The sequence below is a fragment of the Hyla sarda genome, chromosome 1 (assembly GCF_029499605.1).
Source record: "Hyla sarda isolate aHylSar1 chromosome 1, aHylSar1.hap1, whole genome shotgun sequence".
Taxonomy (NCBI): Eukaryota; Metazoa; Chordata; class Amphibia; order Anura; family Hylidae; genus Hyla; species Hyla sarda.
This window is the reverse complement of record NC_079189.1, coordinates 96,289,639-96,317,451: the sequence shown is the minus strand read 5'-3', so window position 1 is coordinate 96,317,451 and position 27,813 is coordinate 96,289,639. Positions and strand designations below refer to the sequence as shown.

The 27,813-nt window shown below is 42.3% G+C and overlaps 1 protein-coding gene across 3 annotated transcripts in view; it reads left to right on the top strand.

The window, feature by feature from the left end:
* Positions 1-13,150: 13,150 nt before the first annotated feature.
* Positions 13,151-27,813, top strand: part of LOC130302034 (uncharacterized) — a 147,347-nt gene continuing 132,684 nt past the window's right edge. For 2 of the 3 annotated variants that reach the window (XR_008852373.1, XM_056551663.1), the window contains exons 1-4: positions 13,151-13,186; positions 13,260-13,333; positions 15,697-15,808; positions 25,705-25,779. Coding sequence is in view for 2 of the 3 variants with exons in the window: in XM_056551663.1 (XP_056407638.1) it covers positions 13,157-13,186; positions 13,260-13,333; positions 15,697-15,808; positions 25,705-25,779 (291 nt within the window). In the remaining variant the exon portion in view is untranslated. Of the gene's footprint in view, positions 13,187-13,259; positions 13,334-13,740; positions 13,793-15,696; positions 15,809-25,704; positions 25,780-27,813 lie in introns of those variants that run through there. The other variant, XM_056551664.1, reaches the window with a different exon arrangement.

Here is a 27,813-nt window from a genome sequence, read left to right as displayed (position 1 = left end):
AATTCAAGTGTTTATTCCAAGGATAGGTGACAACGTTTCGGCGATCTCACACCGCCATATATATATATATATATATATATATATATATATATATATATATATAAACAGAAATATATGCTAATATGCTGCAGAAAAACATTATTTTCCTTATAAACCTATATATCAGCTTGCTATTTGCTTGCAACTAATATGGAGACTTTGGGAATAAGTCCTGGTTTTTCCAAACTTTTTTCTTTTAGAATTATGAAGGCTACTGTGCTCTTGGGAATTTCCGGTGAAATAAAATAATGAAAGGGACTTTAAACTTTCTGAATGCATTGTATTATAGTAAAATGTCAATGCCAGTTTTCTCAGAATAAGTACTCTTTGTACTTTTTCAATGATATGTAACGGAAACACCTTTTGAAGATTTGTGTTGGTAATGATATAATGTTGGATATGTAGTGGGCACACAACATGTAAATTAGGCATATGGTGAGCATTTTGATCCTTCATACTTAAGATGTACAGCATTATCACACTGTCTGAATGGTTGACTGCAACAGTTAAACCCAATGGTGGCCCCTTCGCCATGCTAGCTAGCAAGTTATTTATCCACTACAATTCTGCATATAAATGTCAGTACATATTGACAGTAAAAATGCCCATACACCTTAGTCTAAAGTCTGTTAAACCCGCCGACTCAATTAAGTGTATGGCAGCCTCCCAGCTCTCATCACGACAGATGATGTCAAGGAGAGAAGGATTGGACATGTTGAATTTTAATTATCATACCCTATTGTTCTGGGAGAGCTTCAGATTAGAGTGAAGATAAACATTCAGCTGTGTGGCATGTTCATCTGTAGTTGGAGGTTGACAGAGATTTGCCTGACACTTTCCGAATTATATATTAATTATATATACAGGGGTCCCTCAACAAATGATGGTAATTCGTTCCAAACGACCCATCGTTTATCGAATCCATCGTATGTTGAGGGATTTGTGCAATGTAAAGTATAGTAAGTTATACTCACCTGTCCCGCCGCTCCGGACCGCGTCCTCACCGCTCCCGATACTGTCCCAGGGGCTCCCAATGCTGTACCGCTGCTCCGGCGTTTTCTTCGGGATCCTCCGGCTTCTTCCACATCTTCTGCAGGGTCCGGGCCTCGCTTTCTGGTGACGTTATTACGCTGCTGCGCCGACACGGCGTGCGTAGCTACGTAATAACGAAGCCGTAAAGCGAGGCCCGGACCCTGGAGAAGATACAGAAGACGCTGGAGGATCCCGAAGTGGACCCGGAGCAGCGGGGATAGGTAAGCGAACCTGTCCGGGATGCTTAAACTGCTATTCGACAGCAGGTTAAGCATTTTGAGCTGTTGGATAGCAGTTAATGCGATGGCCCCGACATATAAAAGCATCGTATGTCGATGCTGACAGAGACATGCGATGGCCTCTGAGAGGCCATTGTATGTCGATTTGATCATATGTCGGGGCCATCGCATGTCGAGGGGTTACTGTATATATATATATATATATATATATATATATATAAAATGTGTCTGCCTCAGTGCATTCATTGGCACACTGCATTGCAGGGATGTAGTTGTAGTTGTATGTAGCTAGAGTCTGTTGTTTTGTTACGCACTGTGCTATAAGTTTGAACATGTTATTTATATTTAATGGTATTGGTCCCCCATTGTATTGATATACATGTATAGGGGAAGCCATTTTGCTCAGATATTACTGAACTTACCTCTCTAAGAACTCTTGGGTGTAGTCCATCCGGCCCTGGAGATTTGCTTACATTTACTTTACTTAACTTACCTTGTACCATCTCTACATTAAGCCAGTTCAGTACATTACATGATGTGTTACCAGCACTGACCTGGCCAATGTCAGCTCCTTTTTCCATAATGTATACAGAACTAAAGAACCCATTCAGTAACTCCGCCTTCTCTTGATCGCCCGTGACAACCTCCCCATTATCATTATTAAGGGGTCCTACATGCTCTGTCCTTGGTTTTTTTGTATTTATATATCTAACTGGCAACTCCGCACAACGTCAGGGGAGGTCACACGTCTCCCCGGCAACCACGCAGCTCACTTACAGTAGCCGCGGCCGAATACTGTCAAATACTGGCCAATGCATGGCCGGTATTTGTCAGCGCTTTCGCGTACCCCCAAGCAACCCTTGGTGTACCCCTAGGGGTACACGTACCCCAGGTTGAGAACCCAGGTTATATACTGTCTCACCGGAATATTAAGAAGCCATCTGGGTAAATGACAACTGGAAAATAAAATAAAACTGTTTGTCGAATGTGCTACATACAGGTTTTCCTGAGGAGCTGGAGACGATGAGATCTAAGAATTCTATCTGGAAATAATCATTGCATGATGTAAATTTGAGTTTGTGGTTATTTTTGTTAAAATTTTGGATGAAGGTTACTAGTTCTGTTGGTTTTTTGGCCCAGATGAGTATGATATCATCAATGTAGCGTCGCCATAGGACCAGACCTGTGCCTGGGTGGGGAGTGATGGTAGACCCCTCCCATGCCGACATAAATAGGTTGGCATAAATAAGCGCAAATCTGGTTCCCATTATTATTTACTGCCTGTCTGCTGTGAATAATAATTACCATTAAAATTTAAATAATTATGTGTTAGGATAAATTATATACTGTCTAAAATTAACTGTATCTGTGGTGGTGGTAAATTGACATCATAAGATGTTTATTAAATATGTCTGTGCCCAAATTGTGTGGAATGATGGTATAAAGAGAGCTGACGTCTAAGGTGGCTAGTAAATAATTGGGATTCCATGTCAAGTTTTCAATAATGTTTATTATTTGGGTTGTATCTTTTAAATAGTGGGGGGTGTTCTAAACGTATGGTTGCAGGAATTGGTCAATGTGTTGTGATAAGTTAGATGTGATTGAACCTATGCCGGAGACTATTGGGCGGCCGGGGGAGGGGGGGGGGGTAGTTAATTGGGTCTTTGTGGATCTTGGGGATCGTGTAAAACACGGGGATTCGCTCTTGTGTTCCTACCAGAAATAGTTTTTCTTTTTTGGTTAGTTGTGCGAGTTCTGCACTATATTGCATCGTGGGGTCTTTTGGGAGCCGATAAGTCTGTGTGTCTGATAATTGTATAAGACGCCCTTTATTATATTGATCTGTGTCGAGTATCACGATACCCCCACCTTTGTCTGCTGGGCATATCATGATACCTTTGTCCTGCTGGAGCTGTTGTATCTCCTGCCTTTCTTTGAATGTAAGATTGGATTTGTTATTTGTTGTTGGATTAAGTCTCTGGATGTCATGCCTAACAGCTTGTTGGAAGGCAAAGATGTAAGGTCCCATTTCGTGTCTGGGATAAAAGTTTGATTTAAAAGTACATTTAGTGTGGCTGTATGGGTCTGCTGTAGTGGTTGGGGTCTCTTAAAGGTGTTTGATGAAATATTTTTTCAGGCACAGTTTCCTGACAAATTTTTCTATTCCTACATATGTGTCAAATTTATTGAGTTGCTGAGTGGGGGCAAATTTAAGTCCTTTGTTAAGTAGTGTAGTTTGGGATTGAGTGAGGGTTGTGGTGCTCAGATAAAAGATACTACTAGTACTAACTAATTGGCTTTGCCTATTTTGTTGGGAGGGGGTATTGTTGATTCTAGTTCTTCGATTTCTTTTACATAACCTCTTTTTATAAGGTATTGGGAGTGTGTGTCGAGTGTTGAGGATGGTGTCTCTGAGTGAGAAGATGGCATTGTTGTGGGAACTTCTGTTTGGATCGTGTTATTGTTGCATCTTGGAGGTAATTGGTGGGTTGTGTGTGTGTTGTCTGTTTCGTGATTGAAGTGGGGAGAAGTGGTGGGGACTTGGTCGTATGTGTTGGTTTGAACTGATTTGGGGAATAGTGTCTAGTGGGGGTGTATGTCTTTGATGATATCTCGGAAAGTGATGATTGTAAATGGGAGGGTGATGTGCATTATTGCTTCTGCCTAAAAAAATCATCAGAGATGGGAGTGTATCTGTTGTGTGTTGATACGTAGTATCTTAAATGTGGTTTCTGAGGTGGAAAATTTTTTGCCATTTTGTTGGGATTATCTTTATTTGTGCACAAAAAAGAAAGGATGGGACCCTAACATGCAAAATCAATTCACCTTCTGCTGGGCATATGGCCTCTGACTGGGTGACATGCAGGATCCACTATGAAATTGAAATTAAAAACCTCCTATGAGGTGGCCCCAATTTGGATGGGACCCTGACATGCTTAATTCACTCACCTACTGCTGGGCATATGGCCTCTGGCTGGGTGACATGCAGGATCCACTACCAATTTAAAACCTCCTGTGAACAGGGAGGGGTGCAGAGCTAGAGAGGGTGTCAATCCCCTTTGCTTGTAAAGCAAAAACACAAAAAAGAAAAATAGCCAGCATAACTGTTGTGTGTGTTTCTGCTGTGTGTTGATATGTTGTATCTGAACTGTGGTTTCTGAGGTGGATAATTGTTGGCCATTTTTTTGGGATTATCTTTATTTGGCGGTATATTTTCACTGTTTCTAAGCCAACTAAATCTTTTAGATTTTTTTCAGAATAATATCAGATTCTAATTTGTCCAGTTTAGTGCATAATTTCTTTTGATAATTTAAATAGCTCTTGTTTTTTTTCATATTTGACTAGCTGGTCTTTAATGTCTTGTATGTTTGTGTCGTGTACGTTGAGGAGTTGCGTTCGTCTTTATAAGTTGCATCAATATTCTTGACTGCTCCTTCAGTCAACTATTAAATTCGTCACTGTTCAGGTTACCTGCTGGAGTTTTATGTAACATGAGGCCTTTTGGGATAGAAAATGTCTAAGACTTTAAATTTCCCATTGCTGTCTAAGACGTTTGTGGGATGCATATTCTGATCTCTTAAATAAATCTGATACTGTAGGTTGTGTACTGATGTGTGCTTCATGTTCTCTTACTGGTGTGTTCTCTGTGAATTGGTAATCATCGATACTTCGTTTTTTGGCCTCTAAATGTTTGGAAAGGACAGGAATTAAATTGTTCTGAATACAGGGTTTAAATTTAAAAATTTTGAAGAAAAAATTAGGATGTAGTCAATAAACGTATATTTTATTTAAAATAATTAAAGGGATACTTTGGCCCTAAGACATCTTATCTCCTATCCAAAGGATAGGGGATAAGACATCTGATTGCGGGGGTCCCACTGCTGGAGACCCCCACAATCTCTCATGCAGCACCAACCTGTCTCAGCTGCACGAAGAGACGACCATGGGGCCTGAGTATCCGCGCCCTTGTGATGTCACGCCCCACTCCCTCAATGCAAGTCTATGGGAGGGGGCTGAGCTGCGGGGACTGCAGCACTTGCGAGGAGCTGATCATAAGAATTTGCAGAAGCAGTAGGGTGGATATAGTAGTTAGTAGATTGAATGGGTATGGTCAGACGCGTTTCGGGGGAGTCCCTCTTTATCAATGGATATATGTGACTGAATGGGGTATTGCTCTTTAACTGGCAACATTACCATTAGTCCCTAATGCAAAAATTAGGTTTTAGCTGGTATATTCTCTTTTAAGTGTTATTTTCTATTTTAATTTCATTATTTTTCTAATGTATTTTAGCTACCAATGGAAGGTACCATGTGTACATATGCATATAGGTTTTTTACATTTTATTTCTTTATTTAACTTCCCACCAAGGAACAACCCCTGATCCTGTGAAATAGAATCCAGGACAAGTGTTCCACTGACAAATGGTTACCAATCAAAATGGCACACTATATAAGCCTGCCATATCCCATTCAGTCACATACATCCATTGATAAAGGGGGACTCCCCTGAAACATGTCTGGCGATACCCACGCAATCTACTAACTACCATTGTACCGCCACTGTTTCTACAAATTCTTATGATCAGCTCCTCGCAAGCGCTGCAGTCCACGCAACTCAGGACTACCGCATGGTGTGTTTACGTGCCTGACTGCTGCACAAGGATAGCTCCCTGATCAGATTTGCCAGCGATACTTGTGCTATTCAACTACCGTCATCCTGAGCCGGACGCCGGTCTGTGCCACAGACCAGCCAAGGGAGCCGGCACCTGCACGCTGTACAACACAAACAGCGCTTCTCACTATTATCTGCTCACAGCTACGATCTTCGTTTCACCCATACACAGCTACGATCTCTACTTCGGGACCACAGGTAAAAGACATCATCAGGCCGGGAGCAGCACGTGCCAACCTGTGGGGCATAACTATTACAGATGAGTAGTTTGTCTTAACGATTTACTTTCCAACTGGATTTATTGCTTTCTCAAATTGCTTGTGCCATAGTACTAACTGATTGCCATAAACTGTTCCAAATCAGCACTCGGCACTATCTAAGATATTATTTTTCCTTCAAAGTCGCCCTTATATTGTAACTATACTGGTTTTAACAACATATAACCATCCTATGTTACGACCTTAGTACCAGAAATAACATTTGAATTTAAGTTCAGAAAGGCGGCAGATTGCATCCACCATCTGAATCTGTAGTAAGGGCCCTGCTCAGATTCTAGTCATGCCTATTTAATTATTTCTAATAAAATATACATTTATTGACAGACAACCAGCTACATCCTAATTTTTCTTCCAAAAATTTAAATTTTTAAACCCTGTATTCAGAACAATTTAATTTCTGTCCACATCTAGAAGGCTGATTCCATTTATTTTTTTACCCCAACAGGAAATATCAGTTCACAAGAAAATAGTCTCTGTAATCTGGTAATCTCACAACATAGCCATTTAGTTCCAAGACAAACACAGATCCTTCCTAAGCATGTCCATTACTGTCTGGCAGGTACGTACTAAAATCACCTTATGGTGGATAACGCCTTTAAGGGCTCATCTAATGTGGATGAGTTCAGGGGCAGCTGAGTCAGTTTGTACTCTGGAACCTTCCATGCTTATGGGTGCAGATTTTGGAGGCCCATTATGGACGGGTTGAGAGAGACATGGACAGCTGTGTATTCAAGTATTCAAGCATCTGCACAAGAAAAACGGCTACAATGTTTTCCTGCATTGTAGGAATCTTGGACTTTTGGACTTTATTCACTTTTGGGGTACACTATAACAGCATATGCCGGGGACAGTACAGCTGGGTGTACTCAATTGACTGGCTAGTTTACTGAGCCCTGTGTGACAAATCGCAGGTAATTCAGAAGAAACTTTAAGGCAAAGCCAGCTCACCCCTGGTCCGGATATTGAGCACGGAAAAAGTGCGGACTTGCACTCAAGCACAATGAGAAAATAGAAAGGAATCCAGCTCAACTGCAGATCAAATATGGGCAGCTTTATTTCAAATCATGCCCAAAGCAACAGGTACAAGTCGGAAATACATTTCTGACTTGTACCTGTTGTTTTGGGCGTGATGTGAAATAAAGCTGCCCATATTTGATCTGCATTTGAGCTGGATTCCTTTCTATTTTCACAAATCGCAGGTAGGTTCTCTGTGGTTATCTTGCCCCCACCTTCAGCCTCTGTTTCCAAACAGCTTCCACCTACTACACATGCAAATACATACCACACAAATACATACATATTATGTATCAGTATAACAGCTCTGATCTCTTAAACCTGTTGTTCTGGGAAACAGCACTTTACAATTGGGGAGTTATTTATGACACTTCTCCACTGCTTAGGCAAGTAAAACTTTCTCCATTAATACAGTATGTACATCTAGTTTATATTTAATGGAGCATGAAAGTATTCTTTACTCCAAGTGTGTTTACTTTAAATAGTGTCTCCCCTATTCCATTACTAAACTATTTTTATATATATAATGGTCAAATGTATTCTCAGCAGAGGTGTACTTTAACACTGTTAGAGAGCCAAGGCTCAAAGTGCACCTTTACCTCTGTGAGGCACATTGCCTTTTATAGGCAATGCCAATTGTGCTACTCAACCTGCTTTAACAGAAATAACTTCTATTATAATATCTGTAATGTCTATTATTTGTTAGTTAGGTTATATGTACAACCTTCTCCCTTTCATACTTAAAAATGTGATTTTAAATAAAAGTTTAAGACTCTTCTGGTGGTGGCTTATCTCTGAGAACAAAAGGATTGGTAGATGAAATTCAACATGGTCGATCCTTCTGTCCCCCAACATTATCAGTCTGGGAAGAGACAGAAGCCCCCCCCCCCCCCCCCCCATTCATTATTTGGTTGGTCAAATTTTTGTAGGGGAATTTGTGAACAGAAAATCCGCCTGAAGAATGGCGTTGCTCATTCTTCAGGCGGATATACTCGCGGAACACATTGCAGTCTATTGGGGACTGCAATGTCCGCACGGTCCTAGCGCCGCACTCATAATCTCTAGACGCAGATTTTCCGTCTGAAAATTCCGCAGTGTGAACCTAGCCCTAGAGACACTCTTCGTAGCTATTCTTCACTCTGGCCAAAAACAAAAAGGACAATTCTTAACAGAGAAACCCCCTCTATTAACTCACATTTTCTTAATAGGATACATAAAAATGGGCTTAATTTTCTGGATAATGACTTGGATAAATCAGTCTTCTTAATTCATCCTGCTCTCTAACATGCTGCCAGCAGATTGGACTGCAATTTCTCTTAAAGGTATGCTGTCAGTTACATTTTTGGGAGAACATGGCAGGCTTTATTTAGTGTGACGAATATGCAATAACTGGGGACATCTGGGGGATGCAAATACTTTGCTATGCCATTGTGCATTTCTTACATAGTCACATAGTTTATAAGGTGGAAAAATGAATCCATCATGTTTAACCTTAAACCCCACTGTGTTGATCCAGAGGAAGTGGAAAATCCTCCATGAGGTGGATGTCAATTGCCCCAGAACAGAGGAAAAATTCCTTTCTGACTCCAATACGGCAATCAGAATAAATCTCTGAATCAATGTTCTATGCCCAAAAAATATGATATAATATGTAATTTATTCTCCATAACTATAAATATTATATTTTTCAAAAAAAATCCAGTGCCCTCTTGAACTTATTTATTGAGCCAGACATCATAACATTGTGTGGCAGAGAGTTCCGTAGTCTCACAGCCCTTACAGTAAAGAATCCCTGTCTGTGATAATGGGGAAACCTACTTTTCTCTAGATGTAGAGGATGCCCCTTGTCATGGTTACCAGCCTAGATAAAGATAACTAGAAAGATCTCTGTGCTGTCCATTCATATACACTGCTCAAATAAAAAAAAAAGGGAACACTAAGATAACACATCCTAGATCGGAATGAATGAACTCATTGTATGAAATACTTTCGTCTTTACATAGTTGGATGTGCTGACAACAAAATCACACAAAAATTATCAATGGAAATCAAATTTATCAACCCATGGAGGTCTGGATATGGAGTCACACTCAAAATCAAAGTGGAAAACCACACTACAGGCTGATCCCACTTTGATGTAATGTCTCACAAGGGGTCTGAGGATCTCCTCTTGGTACCTAATGGCAGTCAGGCTACCTCTGTCAAGCACATGGAGGGCTGTGCGGCCCCCCAAAGAAATGCCACCCCACACCATTACTTACCCCCCGCCAAACCGGTCATGCTAGAGGATGTTTCAGGGAGCAGATTGTTCTCCACAGCATTTCCAGTGCTCAGTGTGAACCTGCTTTCATCTGTGAAGAGCACAGGGTGCCAGTGTCGAATTTGCCAATCTTGGTGTTCACTGGCAAATGCCAAATGTCCTGCACGGCATTGGGCTGTAAGCAGAACCCCCACCTGTGAATGTTGGGCCCTCATACCATCCTCATGGAGTCTGTTTCTAACCGTTTGAGTAGACACATGCACATTTGTGGCCTGCTGAAGATAATTTTGCAGGGCTCTGGCAGTGCTCCTCCTGCTCCTCCTTGCATAAAGGCGGAGGTAGCGGTCCTGCTGCTGGGTTGTTGCCCTCCTATGGCCTCCTCCACATCTCCTGATGTACTGGCCTGTCTCCTGGTAGCGCCTCCATGCTCTGCACACTACGCTGACAGACACAGAAAACCTTCTTGCCACAGCTTGCATTGATGTGCCATCCTGGATTAGCTGCACTACCTGAGCCGCTTGTGTGGGTTGTATACTCCTTCTCATGCTACCACTAGAGTGAAAGCACCGCCAGCATTCAAAAGTGATCTAAACATCAGCCAGGAAGCATAGAAACTTAGAAGTGGTCTGTGGTCACCACCTGCAGAACCATCACAGAAGTGTGATTGACTTGGAGTTACATTGTGTTATTTAGGTGTTCCCTTTATTTTTGTGAGCAGTGTATTTGTACATTGTGATCAGATCGCCCCTAAGATGTCTTTTGTCCAAACTAAATAACCTGTCTTGGTCCTGTAATCCTCCCATACCATTAATTATCTTGGCTGCCTCTATGCCTCTCTGATACATCCCATGACTTAATTAGCCTTGACAGCAGCTGCCTGGCACTGGGCACTAAAGTTGAGCTTACTGTCCACCAATACTCCCAAGTCCTTTTTGGTAGCACTTTCATGCTGCCCTCACATTGAGCTCCAACAGGTTCTCCCTACCTCCAAAGCCTTGATTTATAGAGCTCTCTCTGTTTGGGTATAGGAAGGGATCTCATAATCAAGGCCCGGTTGGGAGAAGCCAACAAGATCACCCAACCTGAGAGTAATGATTGGTAAGTGTTCTGACTAAAATGATTAGAAAATGTCCTTAAAGGGGTACTCCGGTGCTTAAACATCTTATCCCCTATTCAAGATGCCTGATCGCGGGAGTCCTGCCGCTGGGGACCTCCGGGATCATGCACGCGGCACCCCGTTTGTAAACAGTGCCTGGAGCGTGTTCGCTCCGGGACTGATTATCGGCGACCGCAGGGCCAGCGGTGTGTGACGTCACGCCTCCGCCCCGTGTGACGTCACGCTCCGCCCCTCAATGCAAGCCTACGTGAGGGGGCGTGATAACTATCAGGTACAGACACTATATTACACTAACTTTACAGCCCCTTTAGCATAGTCAAATAAAAAAGGATCCTGGAATACCCCTTTAATTTGCTATCAATTCCAGAGGCGCTCCTATGGGAAGGGGGGTCAGCTGTTTCAGTCACTCCAAAACCATGATTTTAGGTGGGACAAGGGCCATTTTGCTACTTTGCAAGACACCAGTACTATTATTGAGGTAGGACAGTTAAAGGGACTGTTGCAGATCTTGCATTGTGCCCAGGAGCTTCAGGAATTCCTTTCTCACAGACAACATAAAAAAGGAGAATAATAAGGGGAAAATGTAAAAAGTGTCTATCATAAAATAATAAATACCTTTTCTGAACAATCGAATATTTTGAAATCCAGATTTGTAGCCAAAGGTTATCCGAAGGATTTGATTAACAACGCATACAAAAGAACATGTATACTTACCCAGGAAGAATGCTTGGAAAAATCGGACCCAGGGACATCATATCTGAGAAAGAAAGAAAAGAAGAAAAACATCGAAGAAACAAATAGATGCAATTTTGTCACTACATCAGCGGGGCAAACAGAGATAACAAAAAATCCTAAAAAAACATTGGGACCTGTTGGTCAGTGATCCTTATTTGGGAAAAATTCTTCCAAAAAACCCTGGACTTACTTTCAGGCGAGCACCTACGATAAAGGGCATGATAGCCCCTAGTAATTTGAAAAATCAGAGTGAATCCACTTGTAGAAAAAAAAAATACATGAAATATTAGGTGTTTACAAATGTTAAAAATCCAGATGTCTTTGCTGTCAAACTATATGTCACAATCGAAAATGTTTTTCCAGCCCATGATGGAGACATGAGTAATATATCTATAACCCCTATAGAACATGTTCCATCTGAAAGGAAAAATGGGTTTGAAGCCTTAGTACGGAAAGAGATGTACTGGATTTATAATCTCCAGACGTTACAGCCTCATGGACTTAATGAGGCAGTGGAATTAATTACCTAGTGGGAATAATAAATAAATAAACTAATAAATAAATATAGATGTTATCACATATACCAAGGTTAGGGATTCCTTTTTTTTAAGAAAACATCCTCATCTGTACTTTCCCTTTTTTTGATTACTTAATTTTTTTGCATCCAGGTGTATATATTGTCCATATAAAATGGAGATACTAATTAGGAACTCACTCTCTGTGCCCTGCTATTATGTTGTTATTTATTGATATTTGTCAGACAATGTTGCTATTTAGGAGTGGGATATTTCATCTACGGTTATGTTGTATATATCCATTGTATGGGCTTACCACTGTCTGTACCTCTGGAGAGGCATTTCTTTGTCCTGTTTTTTGGTGTGTCTGTCGGCGGCGCGGTGCCATCTTCCGGGCATTGGCATGTTCCTCTGATGGCGGCATCTTGATGGGAGCCTGCATCAGCGGGACTGGTGGGTGTCGGTCTCCCATTGTGATTTTGGCCAGAGGTCCTTATGCACGGTCCTGTTCCGGGAGCTGGGTGCCTTCAGCGCTGACCTGGTGAACACGCTCACTTGGATAACGATCTGTCAGCCGAGGACCGCAGTCTTTTTCCCGATCCAGGGAAGGTATGTAAATCTCTGATACGCTCCCCACAATACTCGGACGCATGTAATATTTAGTCATTTTAATTCCTCCAAATCCATGGACTTGGATCTGAATATAATGTCACTTTTATCAATGTATTTTAAGGATAATTGTATGTTTTTCCATGTTTTATTATTTTTACTAATCCTTTCGCGGGTATTTCGGGGATATAAATAAAGCGTCATCCCGATAGCCCAATCAGAGAGCCTGATGAAGAGGGGGTCCCCTCCCCTCGAAACGCGTCATTCTGTATATCTTGCATGCTGGAAGAATAAATCTTCCTGGTTCTTTTATAAGCTATCCGTGTCCGAGCGGTTATTTGTATTTTTATTTTACTTTCCTGATCCACAGAGGAGAGCGCCGATCAAAGCACGTCCATTGATGAGATCACCTGGATCCACTGCTGTTTCTATAAAAATAATAAATTAAATATATAAAGCAACAACAGACACAACCATTCATATGCAGTTCTATAGAACAGTTCTTACAGGAAATATCATTTATTTAGTAAGCAATGTCACCCTGACTACACATACCACAGAATCATTGAGGTAGGTAAACATTTCCTCATGCAGTCAGCTGTGTTAGTAACTCATTGTTGTCACAGGACGGTGTATAGGCTGCAGCATGAGTAATGTGCTCCTTACTAATGAAAAGGTAATACATGATTATTAATAACTACTCTTATCATTATGATTATATAGATTATATATATAGTGCATTTTTACAGGGAGGATGCCGTCGGTTCTATCGGGTGGCCACCAATATCAAGCATGTGTGTGGGATGCTGCTCAGCATGAAAAGGTACTGTCACCTAGAGATGTGCTAATGTGTGTGTTACTGTCTGCAACGTGATCTTATTTATCTAAATGCCGCAACTCTGGAACCTAATATGCCAGGATTTTTTATAGCAGCAAAAAAAGCAGCATTGTTTCAGCTCCTTATCCGTCTTCATGCTTAGAGTAATGGGAGTTTAAAGCTGAATTTCTTTATTAAAGGGGTACTCCAGAGCTTAGACATCTTATCCCCTATCCAAAGGAGCGTGTTCGCTCCGGGTCTGATTACTGTCGATCACGGGGCCGGAGCATTGTGACGTCACAGCTGTCACGCCCCCTCCCATAGGCTTGCATTGAGGGGGCGGAGCGTGACGTCACACGGGGGCGGGGCTGTGACGTCACAATGCTTCGGCCCCGTGATCGACAGTAATCAGACCCGAAGCGAACACGTTCATTTGGATAGGGGATAAGATGTCTAAGCGCCGGAGTAACCATTTAAACCTAGTAGTATTTTAACAGATGTGTCATAATTGTGTAGCTACATGGGATACCAGACAAGAAGCACAAAGCTTCAGGGCTCATTCACACTACGTAATCACCGCCTGGAGATATTCCGGATGGAGATTCCATCTGTTACGGGCGATGTCAAAATATGTCGGTGCTAGGACCACTGGGAAATGCACCATTTCAGTAGACGGCGATACATTTCAGAGCAGATTCTGCAGAAATAATGGACATGTTTGTTTTTTCGGCAGAGTCTTAAAACCAGAATTCTGCCGCGGAACGTGGTGCAGCAGAAATCCATTGAAAAAAATGGAAGGCTGCTGCACTATAATTTCTGAGCAAAATTCCGCTTGGAAAATATGTAGTGTGAATGGGCCTTTAGGTGAACCGTAATTGGGATAACTTGTTGTTTTTCTGACAATAAAAAAAGCAAATGCCTATAAAATGATTTGAATATTTGATTATCTGGTTAGTTCTCATTTGTTGGAATTTATTATACCGTTAATATTTATGTAGTGAGGTGCAAAATTGGTAATTTTCCAGTATGTCTGAATCATAAATTTGGCCATTTGGTGGGGACCTATACGCAAACATGTTGGGGGGAATTAATCAGAACCTGTGTAGATGAAGAGTAGTGTAGTTGCCCATAGCAACCAATCAGATCGCTTCTTTCATTTTTCACAGGCCTCTTTAAAAATAAAAGAAGCGATCTGATTGGTTGCTATGGCAACTGCACCCCCTCTTCCTTTATACTGGTTTTGATAGAACTCTCCCCTTCTCTTTAATATAAAGTGTAAAAGAAAGATGTACCCTATGTGTAACCTGTACATCCACACTGGGACCATGTGAACAAGAAAGGGCACCTACCTCTATTAGATCCCATACAATCTCTTTATTTCATTGCTTGTTGTATAAACGTTGGATTCTGGCCAAGTGAAAACCAGGCTTGTCTTTGTTCATAAATCCACAGCTTGGAAAATATAGGCTTTGTGTTGGTAATACCGTATTTTTCGCCCTATAGGACGCACCGGCGTATAAGACGCACCCAATTTATAGGTGCAAAATCTAAAAAAATAAAGATTTTGAACCCAATAGTGGTCTTCAACCTGCGGACCTCCAGATGTTGCAAAACTACAACTCCCAGCATGCCCGGACAGCCGTTGGCTGTCCGGGCATGCTGGGAGTTGTAGTTTTGCAACATCTGGAGGTCCGCAGATTGAAGACCACTGCATAGGAGGTAATACTCACATGTCCCCGCCGCTCCGGACCCGTCACCGCTGCCCTGGATGTCGCTCCATCGCTGTCGCCGTGTCCCCGTCGCTCCGGAACTTCTCTGCTGCCGGCCGGGTATCCTCGTTCTCCGTCGCCGCCATCACGTCGTTACGCACGCCGACGCACGTACGCGACGACGTGATGACGAGGAAGGAGAGCGCCAGCCATACAAGGGATCCCTGAACGGAGAAGACACCGAGGAGGCAGGTAAGGTCCCTCCCGGTGTCCTGTAAGCACTAACCCGGCTATTCAGTCGGGCTGTTCGGGACCGCAGCGGTGAAATTGCGGCGGTCCCGAACAGCCCGACTGAACAGCCGGGTTAGTGTCACTTTCCCTTCAGACGCGGCGGTCAGCTTTGATCGACGCGTCTGAAGGGTTAATACAGGGCATCACCGCGATCGGTGATGTACTGCATTAGCCGCAGGTCCCGGCCGATGATGGCCGCAGGGACCGCCGCGATAGGGGTGTATTCGCCGTATAAGACGCACGACTTTTCCCCCCCAGTTTTGGGGAAGAAAAAGTGCGTCTTATACGGTGAAAAATACGGTAAATAAAAATAGCTGTGTGCTTTATTTGTGGACGGTATTGATGCTATTTTTCATGGTTTTTTTGCAGATATATTGGAAGAAACAGTGTGCTAGAATGGGCGCTCTTCCACCTTCAGATGCAGATACACAGTAGGAGAGATTTGCTCTTTAATATCAGCAGCTTCTCAAAAAACAATATGGTAAAGTATATGAGAGTATATGTAAAGAATATTAGAGTATATGAAGGTGGCACGATTTAGTAACAAATGCCTTGATACTATTGAATCATGTTTTACTTTAAGGCATTGCTGCTTGTAAAAAAAAAAAACAGCGACCCACATTTGCTATGGCTCATACGCCAGAATTTTGACACCACCTGCGCCATAGTTTAAAACCTTTTATTATGTTGTGTGTGCCAAAAACAACTGGAAAATCTGTCTCTATGGACATTGGTGTGACCTACCTGCAAAGTAGGTTATAGGCATTAAAGGGGTATTCCAGGAAAAAAAATGTTTTATATATCAACTGGCTCCAGAAAGTTAAACAGATTTGTAAATTACTTCTATTAAAAAATCTTAATCCTTCTAATAATTATCAGCTGCTGAATTTGAGTTGTTCTTTTCTGTCTGGCAACAGTGCTCTCTGCTGACATCTCTGCTTGTCTTGGGAACTGCAGAGAGTAGAAGAGGTTTGCTATGGGAATTTGCTTCTACTCTGGACAGTTCCCGAGACAGGTGTCATCAGAGAGCACTTAACCCCTTAACGACGCAGGACGTATATTTACGTCCTGCGACGGCTCCCGCGATATGAAGCGGAATCGCGCCGCGCCTATGGGACCTATAACACTGCAAAAAAAATGTAAAAAAAAAAGTGTTAATAAAGGTCATTTAACCCCTTCCCTAAGAAAAGTTTGAATCACCCCCCTTTTCCCATAAAAAAAATAAAACAGTGTAAAAAAAATAAAAAATAAACATATGTGGTATCACCGCGTGCGTAAATGTCCGAACTATAAAAATATATCATTAATTAAGCTGTACGGTCAATGGCGTACGCGCAAAAAAATTCCAAAGTACAAAAAAGCGTATTTTGGTCACTTTTTATACCATTAAAAAATGAATAAAAAGTTATCAAAATGTCCGATCAAAACAAAAATCATACCGATAAAAACTTCAGATCACAGCGCAAAAAATGAGTCCTCATACTGCCCTGTACGTGGAAAAATAAAAAAGTTATAGGGGTCAGAAGATGACATTTTTAAACATATAAATTTTCCTGCATATAGTTATGATTTTTTCTAGAAGTGCGACAAAATCAAACCTATATAAGTAGGGTATCATTTTTACCGTATGGACCTACAGAATAATGATAAGGTGTAATTTTTACCGAAATATGCACTGCGTAGAAACGGAAGCCCCCAAAATTGCAAAATGGCATTTTTTTTCCCGATTTTGTCGCACAATTATTTTTTTTTCCGTTTCACCGTGCATTTTTGGGTAAAATGACTAATGTCACTGCAAAGTAGAATTGGCGACGCAAAAAATAAGCCATAATATGGATTTTTAGGTGGAAAATTGAAAGGGTTATGATTTTTAAAAGGTAAGGAGGAAAAAACGAAAGTGCAAAAACGGAAAAACCCTGAGTCCTTAAGGGGTTAAACAGAAAAGAACAACTCAACTTCAGCAGCTCATAAATACTGAAAGGATTAAGATTTTTTAATAGAAGTAATTTACAAATCTGGAGCCAGTTGATATATATATATATATATATATATATATATATATATATATATATATAAAAAGTTTTTTCTTGCATAACCCCTTTAAGGGCTTGGCTTAAAATTCAGCACAGTGCACCAAAAAATATGTGCCATTTTTGGCACATTAACTGAAGTAAGTAAACTAATAATTAGTGCAAACCAAAACTCGGTAATGCTAACTTAGGCTAGACAGTCTACAAAAGCGTATTTGAAGTCTATGGAAAGAAGTTCTGAAAGTTTGTGTCTGGCACAGTGTGGCAAAATCTCTTAAACGGGTTATCCAGAAAAAAAACTTTTTATATATATCAACTGGCTCCAGAAAGTTAAACAGATTTGTAAATTACTTCTATTAAAAAATCTTAATCCTTTCAGTACTTATGAGTTTCTGAAGTTGAGGTTGTTCTTTTCTGTCTAAGTGCTCTCTGATGACATGTGTCTCGGGAACCGCCCAGTTTAGAAGAGCTTTGCTATGGGGATTTGCTTCTAAACTGGGCGTTTCCCGAGACAGGTGTCATCAGAGAGGACTTAGACAGAAAAGAACAACCTTAACTTCAGAAGATCATAAGTACTGAAAGGATTAAGATTTTTTAATAGAAGTAATTTACAAATCTGTTTAACTTTCTGGAGCCACTTGATATATAAAAAAAAGTTTTTTCCTGGAATACCCCTTTAAGTTTTTGCACCAATTTGTGCAAAAGTTTAGCAATTTTTTTGTCACCCTGTGCCATACATGCCGAAGCCCAAATAGGGTGTGGCTTCACCAGAAGCGGGCTTGGCCTTTCCACACATCAAACTAACTAAAATTCAGGCCTGCTTACCAGCTTAAATAGTAGTTGAAATCTACGTTAGCTCCGAGCTGACATAGATTTCTGAGGCTTAGATGCATTGGATTTATTAAAACACTTGTCTTACTAAATCCCTCCCGTCTGTCACTGTCTTAGCATGAGACAGTTTTAGTAAATTCCCTCCATTGTTTTAGTATCAAACGGAGTAAATTTATTGAGGCTTAAGAATGTTTCACATCATACAGTACAGCATTTGCAAAGTAACAGAACTAGTGCAATAACAAAGGATTAATGCGATATATAGGTCAACATGAACCAAAATCCAAAAGGGGAAAGGGGGAGGAACCAGGAAGGGAAGGGTAGGGGGGGGGGAGGAAGGGTCAGGTACATATAAGCTCAGTACATAGTAGTTCGGAGCACACAACTAGAAAGGTCAACCATTCCAGAAGTGGGGGGAAACAAACAGGCGATGGTGAGAAGATGGCATCAGAGTAAAATCATACATATAAGACCCATTACAATGAGATATAGTAAGAGATATCCATACCATGAGGGGAGTTTATCCAGGGATCCCATACTTTGTTAAAGAGCAACATCTCATCCCCCCTGATAGCATTCAAACGTTCTGATAACATAATATCATTAATTTTTGTTATGACCATCGATATGGACAGCACAGATGTTTTCCATTTGGAAGCAATATGAATTCTCGCTGCCAGAAGAATAAATTGTAATAGTCTAAATTTGGCACCAGGTAAGGCCCGAGGTCTGTGGCCCAACAGGAAAATAGCCGGATTTCGTGGGCAGGAGACATGTAAGACAGAAAAAATCAGGTCCCCAACCCGGTGCCAAAATGCGGTAACATACTGGCAAGACCACCAAATATGCAACATATCATCTGTATCCTGACATCCTCTAAAGCACAGAGGGGAGACAGATGGGTAAATGGCGTGCAACCTGGAGGGAACACAATAGGTCCTATGAAGTATTTTTAGAGCAGTTTCTGATAGGGAGGTCTGCCAACTACCTCTGCTCAACTGCACACAGCATTCATGCCATTGCGGTAATGATAAGGTAATTTGGAAATCATCCTCCCATTGAGGCATAAACAATAACTTCGTGTCCCCGGGAGGACGGTTTAGAACCAAATAAATAAGGGAAAGAGTCCCCGTGCGTAATGGTGAGTATATAGCCGTGGTTTCATAGAAGGAGTTCTCTATGGCACATGAAGTAGTATTTAAGGAGCGCCAGAAGGAGAAGATTTGGGAGACTCTGAACATTTCCTCAGGAGGTGGGTTATACCTGCTGATGAATTCTGATTGGGTAGTCAATCGTTTACGTACAAGGAAGTGGTGGAGTAAGTAGAGTTTGTGAGAAAGCCACCAAGAAAAATCCGACCTCTGTAGACCAGGAGGAAAGGAAGGGTTAGCAAGTAGGGGGGTTGTAGGAGAAACTGGAGATTGCAGCTTGTACTTAAAGCGCACCGACCGCCAGAGGAGAAGAGAATAGAGGGATAGGATAGCTGAGGAAGGAACATAAGAGGAGACTGAAGCAGTAGACCACATGAGAGATTGTAAGGTATATGGAGAAAGCAACTCATTTTCTAGCGTAACCCAACGGGGAGAGTCCGATGGAGAGTTACAAAGGACTAGTTGAGCCAGACGAGCAGAGTGATAGTAGTGTATGAAGTTAGGTACAGAGAGCCCACCCAGTCTTTTGTGGTAGTACATGACACTTCGAGGGATTCTGGGTTTAAGACCCCGCCAGATGAACTCAAAAACATCTCTCTGTAACCTCCTAAGGTCCGTCATGCGGACTGGGATAGGTAAAGTCCTAAAGAGGTAGAGAAGTCTAGGTAATACCATCATCTTTATGGAGTGGAGACGTCCAAGCCATGAGATGTGGGGAAGGTTCCATCTGGCCAGGTCCTCCCGAATAGATTTGTAAAGAGAGGGGTAGTTAAGTTTATACAACTGTGATAAAGAAGAAGGCAGCGCGATTCCTAAGTATGGAAGGAAGGAAGAAGAGGGACGTAATTGAAAGTTAGTAGATATAGAAGTACACAGCCGAGAAGGTGAATTACATAAAAGGATCTCCGACTTGGACCTATTGATTACCAGGCCCGATATTGTCGAGAAGCGATCGAGTAAGGGGAATAGATTAGGAAGGGAAATCAGGGGGTTAGTTAAGGTAAGTAACAGGTCATCAGCAAATAAATTGGTTTTATACTGTGAAGAACCTATAGAAACTCCGGTAATATCTGGGTGGGAACGAATTAGGCTCGCCAGGGGTTCCATGACCAGAGCAAAAAGTGCCGGGGACAGGGGACAACCCTGGCGAGTACCCCTCAAAATAGAAATGGGAGACGGGTGGAAGATGGGAGTTTGAGGTATGCTACAGGGTTAGAATAGAGAGTATGAATAGCTTGTACAAAGGGTCCAGAAAATCCCATGGCAGACAGAACCCCAAACAAATATGGCCAAGATACCGTGTCAAAAGCCTTTTCTATGTCGAGGCCTAGGAGTGCCAGAGGAGTATTATGTACTGAGGCCCATTGGATGATGGAGAGCACTTTTCGTATGTTGTCTGGGGCCTGTCTGCCCGGGATTAAGCCTACTTGATCATTATGTATTAGGTTAGGTAACAATCGATTGAGGCGGTGCGCTAATATGGACGTAAACAGTTTAGCATCTAAGTTAATAAGCGAAATGGGTCTATAGTTAGAGGGTAGTAGTGGGTCCTTATTGGGTTTGGGAATAACTACTATGGACGCTTGCAGAAATTCAGGTGGCATAGGGGTACCGGATAATAATTTATTGCAATAGGCAGTGATGTGGGGAATTAAGATAGAAGCAAATTTCTTATAATAGAGGGCGGAGAAGCCATCAGGTCCTGGGGCCTTACCCAGCTTCAAATCGGAGATCGCAGCATCCCCCTCCTCAGCCGTGATAGGGGAGTTAAGGGAGTCTCTAGCGGTGGAGGTAAGTGTAGGGAGGGGAATCGAGGATAGGAATGTAGAGATGTCAGACTGTGAAGGAGAAGAGCGGCCAGTATTATATAAGGAGGAATAGAAGGAATGAAAAACCGAGTATATACGGGATGCGTCTGAGGTGGGCACCCCAGGTTTTAGTTGTATGCTATGCACTTTATTAATTCTCTGTCTATTTCGTAACATGGATGCTAGGAGGCGGTCTGGTTTATTTGCCCATTTATAGTAAGTAGTTTTTGTCCAGCGCAGGGCTTTCTCTGTGCGTTCAGATAGAACAGTGTCTAGCTGTAATTTAGTGATGCGTATGGCCTGTAATAAATACATGGAAGGATTAAGCTGATGTGCAATGGATAGCCTGGCCAGCTTATTTTCAAGCATGGTCTGAGCTTTTAGGCGTTCCCGTTTGAGACGGGAAGCCAGAGAGATAATCCTACCTCTCATATAGGCCTTGTGTGCCATCCAGACCCACCCCGGTTCAGTAAAAGAAGAGGAATTATAAGAGAAGTAGTCAGAGAGGTCGGATTCAAGTTGGGTACGTACATGTGGTCGGCATAGCAGTGACTCGTTGAGTCTCCATGAGAAAGGTGTGGAACAGCGAGTACCTATGTTAAATTCAGAAAGAACAAGATCATGGTCAGACCAAACACAATTAATATGGCGAGCATGAAGTAAGTGAGCAAGAGTACATGAGTTAGTTAAAATCCAATCTATACGTGTATAGAGATTGTGTGAGGGGGAGTAATATGTATACCCCCTCTGTTGTAAATTATGTTCCCTCCAGGTATCAACCAACTCAAGGTCAGCAAAGGTCTGCAGCAAAAGCCTCTGCTGGGCCCCCGTGCGACGGAAGGAGGTGGTGGCAGATCTGTCTAATATACCGTTAAAGACCATATTAAAATCTCCGCTCCAGATGAGATAGTCATAGGTAAGAGACTGTAACAGGGTCGCCACGGTTACAAAAAAGGCAAGGGGTTCTTCATTAGGGGTATAGGAATTGACAATACACATTTTTTTTTCTTGGTAAATTCCCTCTAGAATGAGGTACCTACCCTCGGGGTCGTCATGTATGGTTGTGGGGGTGAAAGGGAAAGAGTTCTTCAATAATATCACTACCCCCCTCGTTTTTGTCTGAAATGAAGCAGCGTAGAAGCGAGAGTAATTCTTATGCAAGAAATTCGGAAAGGAACTAGTGGTGAAATGAGATTCCTGGAGATTGATAACATCTGGGTCATGTGTGAGATAATCAATAAATGCCTTTTTCCTCTTAATCGGGGAGTTGAACCCCCTCACGTTATAGGATAAGATGCGACACATTAGGAGTGAGGGTATAGAGCTGAGTAAAGCATTCGTTGACCAAGACATACAACAGTAAGGATGAAAAATCGGAAAAATTCAAGTGTACTGCAGTTGGTAAGATAGTGCAGAGGGGGAAAAGAAAAGACAATAGAATGGACACTTCAGGTGAGGGGGGGGAGAGGAACAAACAAGGAAAACCAAGAACAAGGGAATAGTACCAGAAGAGGATGGACAAAAAAAACCCCATCATAACTATCCTTCCCACCATCTCTATCATTCCTGAAGGAGAAAGGGGCAACAAGATCATCCACCCCCACCGAGATTCCTAAGGGTAGAGCATCAGCAGCAGCATGTAATAGCACAGTAAGCACAGTTGGGCAATAGATAAAGAGAAGATCTAGAGGAGAAAGGAGTAGTAACATAAAGTAGAAATTAGGAGGAGGGAGGTGGAAAAGAACCGGCAACAGAGTAAAGAGAAGCATAAGTAGAAAGCAAGAGAAAGGAAGAAAGAGTACTGGTAATGACTCACTAAGCCGAAAAGGTGGTTAGAGATAGGCACCCCAAATACCCGAGAGTAAAGAGCAAAGATGCTGGTATGCATCTGGGCAATTTAAAAAAAAAAAAAAAAAAACAGCAATCATTAGCCAGTATATATAACTATAAACTCCAAAAGGACCTCCATAATGCAAGGAGGTACAGCATAACAAAACAGTCATTATAAGAAGGAAAACGGATGAACTAGAGTCCATGGAATCCGACTCCACCTGTAAGAATAAAGGTTAGGCAGAGATATAACACATGGCCTGCGGCAAGAGAAAAATAAAATAATAAAGAAAAATAGGCTATTCAGCCAGGCTTGTGAGGTTGAGATCTTTGGCGCTTGTGGGGAACTTCGGCTCTTTGCCACATCCTTTTGAGGGTCGGAGAGCGTGAGGGTAATGGAGCATGTTCATCATATGGAATGTCCTCACGATGAAGAATTTCCATGGCTTCCGAGGGATTGCGGACCACATAGGAGCGGGAACGAATCTGGAACTGCAGTGAAAAGGGGAATCCCCATCGGTACTTGATCTGGGCCTTTTGGAGAGCCAGGGTGACCGGTCTCATGTTCCGTCTTCTTTCAAGTGTGGACGGAGCCAGGTCCGCATAAAGATGGACCGAGGACGGCATGCCGGGTAAGGGAGAGACATTGCGGGCTGCTTGAAGGATTTTGTCCCTCATGTCAGGATAGTGCATACGGAGTACTACATCTCTCGGTACGTCAGGATTTTTAGGGCGACCCAGTGCTCTGTGGATCCGGTCCATGCGGAGGTAGGTCCGGTCAGTTTGTGGTAGTAGAGCAGTGAACAACGTCAGAGTCGCAGTGTTTAAGTCGGTTACTGCTTCCGGTAGTCCGCGAAAGCGAATGTTTGCTCGTCTGGATCTATTTTCAAGATCTTCCAATTTTAGTTTCAGGATATCAAACTTATCATTATGCTCAGAGAGGAGACCTTTGTTAGCCTCTATAGCGTCAGCTAAGTCATCGGCCCTTAGTTCCATGTCGGAAACTCTGCTGCCTAGGTCGCCCACCTGTTTGGAGAGGTCTGCCACGGCCTTTGAAAGTTCTGTCTTAAACATCGCTTGGATGGAGCGGTATAATTCAGCCGGGTTCATAGGGTCAGCCGGTAGGTCTGGTACTGGGGACTCGTCCACTATGTCCTCCTCCTCAGGAGCAGCAGGGCTGGAGGCGCGCGAGGGAGTCGGCGCCATATTGGATCTTCGCCCCGAGCGAAAAAATTTCAGGTATAGTTTGGGATAAGGACTTTTGCGAGTCTCCTGTCCGGCTCTTCTCCCGCAAGTTTAGCCCACCTTAAGAGTGTGCGATGCTGCTGTGGAGCCGTAAAAACAGCGCTGATTATGGCTTAATCTCGGCAGGTGGCGCGGAGCTCACGGGGAACATGTCCTTCTCAGCGAGCCGCGCGCATGCGCCGCTTCCCCCTCCATTGTTTTAACATTGACTCATCATATCACTTACCACAGCTGATGGACCAGTGTGACCTCCTGTGACACCTAGGGACAATTTTAGCCTTTTTGCTGCTCAAGGAGCAATTTAGAGGTGAGGAAGGCTGACAGGTACATGGAGAGGCAGGATGAAATACTGCCTGTTTGCAAATAGGAAGGGTCAGCAGCATCAAAGGTGAAAAGCTTAGCTCACCCCATTGATCTGTACCCATCTATGCACTTCATTCTTGCACAGAATATACTATTATGTTATATTTTAAAGTGTACCTGTCATCAAGAAAAACAACTTGTTGACATGTCCTAAAGAAATGTCAAAAGTTTTTATTGTTTGGGGTCTGAGTGTTTAGAAAGCGACTGATCGCTAGAATGAGCGCGTAGAAGAATGCCCCTCTTTGTTTATGAAACCAGGATGGCCCCATAGAGTCGGCAGAGAACATGCTGAGCCCACACTTCTCCAAGCTTGTGATCAGTCTGGGTGTAAACTCACACAGTTAAAGGGGTACTCCGGTGAAATTATTATAATTATTTTTTAAATCAACTGGTGCCAGAAAGTTAAACAAATTTGTAAATTACTTCTATTAAAAAATCGTAATCCTTCCTGTACTTATTAGCTGCTGAATACTACAGTGGAAATTCTTTTCCGTTTGAAACACAGAGCTGTCTGCTGACATCACGAGCACAGTGCTCTCTGCTGACATCTCTGTCCATTTTAAAATAGACAGAGATGTCAGCAGAGAGCACTGTGCTCATGATGTAAGCAGAGAGCTCTGTGTTTCAAAAAGAAAAAAAATTCCGCTCTAGTATTCAGCAGCTAATAAGTACAGGAAGGATTAAGATTTTTTAATAGAAGTAATTTACAAATCTTTTTAACTTTCTGGCACCAGTTGATTTAAAAAAAAAGTTTTTCACTGGAGTACCCCTTTAAGTGCATGTACTCTTTAAAAAAGTTCATCCTCTCTATTATCATATGTGCTCTGAGCTGTTTAAAGTCCTGAAATATACACTTGTGTAATGAATATACTATATAGCAGTGGTCTCCAACCTGCGGACCTCCAGATGTTGCAAAACTACAACTCCCAGCATGCCCGGACAGCCAAAGGCTGTCCGGGCATGCTGGGAGTTGTAGTTTTGCAACATCTGGAGGTCCGCAGGTTGGAGACCACTGCTATATAGTCTATGTTCTGTATAAATTCTATGCCATGGGGGAAATAATACAATCCAGCTACTCATTTTATTGAGTTATTTGTTTGTTTTTAATTATTATTTTAGAAAAAGGATTTTGAAAACTTGAAGAGTTTGTTATCTGTGCCCCCGATACAAAGGAGTCCTGAAATTCTTCGACAGGTAGGATGAAAGCTTCATATTTATTCTGGAGTATTGATTATCCATTGTAAGAGCCGTTATCACTCATTACTAGGCATTCATTGCTGCCACTATCTGGAGAAAGAGCGATTATAATCTAACCTGCATTCCTGTACTGACACATTACACCTGTCTGAATAAACAGCAGGAAACTTTAGCCACTCACAACTCCCAATAATGTAAATGGAAATAGATACCATTGTGGTGTCCCGGTACCGTATTGCAAACCGTACCTAGTGTAGAGTTCCCCAAAGTCAGGTTAACTACGTTCAGCTAGGGTTCCTCAGTTGGGACAGCCCCTAGTTGTCTCTCTTCAAGTCTATCTCTAATGCTAATATATGTATATATTTAATAATTATATATATTTTATAGTAATGTATAGTGCTTACCTTGTTCAGCGTCGCAGGACCTTCGGTCATGTGACCATGATAGTAACCTCTATGGTATGTTGTAGGACCTTAGGAGGTCCTTTGGTCACGTGTTACCCACAAATCTCTGTAATGGTGATTGACATCAATATGGACCAATTAGCATTAGTCCAGCCCATGCCCATATAAGGGAGCTGCGTCCAATTATCGCTCTCTTGGGTTGCTGCTCTCGTGGATGCCGAACTAACAGGATGGTGCTACGCAACTTTCAAAGACACACTAGGCCTCAAAAACCTGCCACCTCAGCTGAACCAAAACCGTGAGTTCACATCTAAATCCCCGCTAATGCTAGCGTGACTACTGGACCGCAACTAACCCCTAAATCCAGTGGAGCAACGCAATATACTAAAAAGACTCTTAATGCTAAAGTCCCAACCTTTGCCAATCTCCAAGGAAAGCTGTTATTATGCTTAGAGACTGTTATGTTATTGAAGCTTTCAGAAAACCTTCAGTAAAAGTTAATGCTGTTTCAGAAACTCTCCGGTTGTGGACAATCTATTCTTCTTATCTACCTCCCTATCGCTCTTGGGAAGGGTGGCGGTAGGAAAAACGTTATTGAGGAACCCACACCCTGGCATCGCGAATAGCAAGGGTTAACAAGCACCCTTTAATTACTGCACAGCTACACTCCCCATACCCCACGCCCCCAAGGCTATCACAAATGCATCATAGCATTAAACATACAGGTTCATATCTCCCTTGATGCGGACATGCTTGAGTCTGAGATAGTGGGGGACTTCATCTCAAACATATCAGCATCAGGTGAGATATGTTAAATGCTACAATGTACGTATATTATGTCCTATGGGTGCTATATTTGGATGCTGAAAGTATATATACACTGTCAATTGTAGCTGTCCAGGCATTGTGGGAGTTATAGGTTAGCAACAGCTGGAGGCACCCTGGTTTGAAAAAACTGACCTATGTACACATTAGCCCTGATTTACCATTGTAAACCCGACCAACTCTCCATTTTAGAAAACTTGAAAAAGGGGCGTGACTGTCAGGGAAAAGGGGCATGGTCATTTTTGAAAAATCCCAACATATTTGCTAAGGTTTCCACAGAAAATAGGGTGGATTTGAGCTGTTCAGCACAGAGCAAGTGTACAAATAACAAAAAGGAGATTTTTTACACTTACCATAAAATCTTTTTCTCAGAAGCTCCATTGGGGGACACAGGAACCATGGGTATATCTTGCTGCCACTAGGAAGCTGACACTAGGCATGACAAAAAAAGGTCGGCTCCTCCCAGCAGGATATATCCCACCTACTGCCTTAGAGACACTCAGTTTTAGTCCCAAAGCAATAGGAGGAACCGAAAAAGTACAGAGTCCGGAGGGAGCCCAGTCAAAACACATGAACCAACAGACTGACAGGTGACCGACTCTCAGACCACAACTAAAACACTGGGTGGGAGTTGTGTCCCCCAATGGAGCTTCTGAGAAAAAGATTTTACGGTAAGTGTAAAAAATCTCCTTTTCTCATTCAGCTCCATTGGGGGACACAGGAACCGTGGGACGTACCAAAGCAGTCCCCGGGGCGGGAAAACAATGCAACCTGGAATTAAGCGGACGGCAGAGCCACCGCT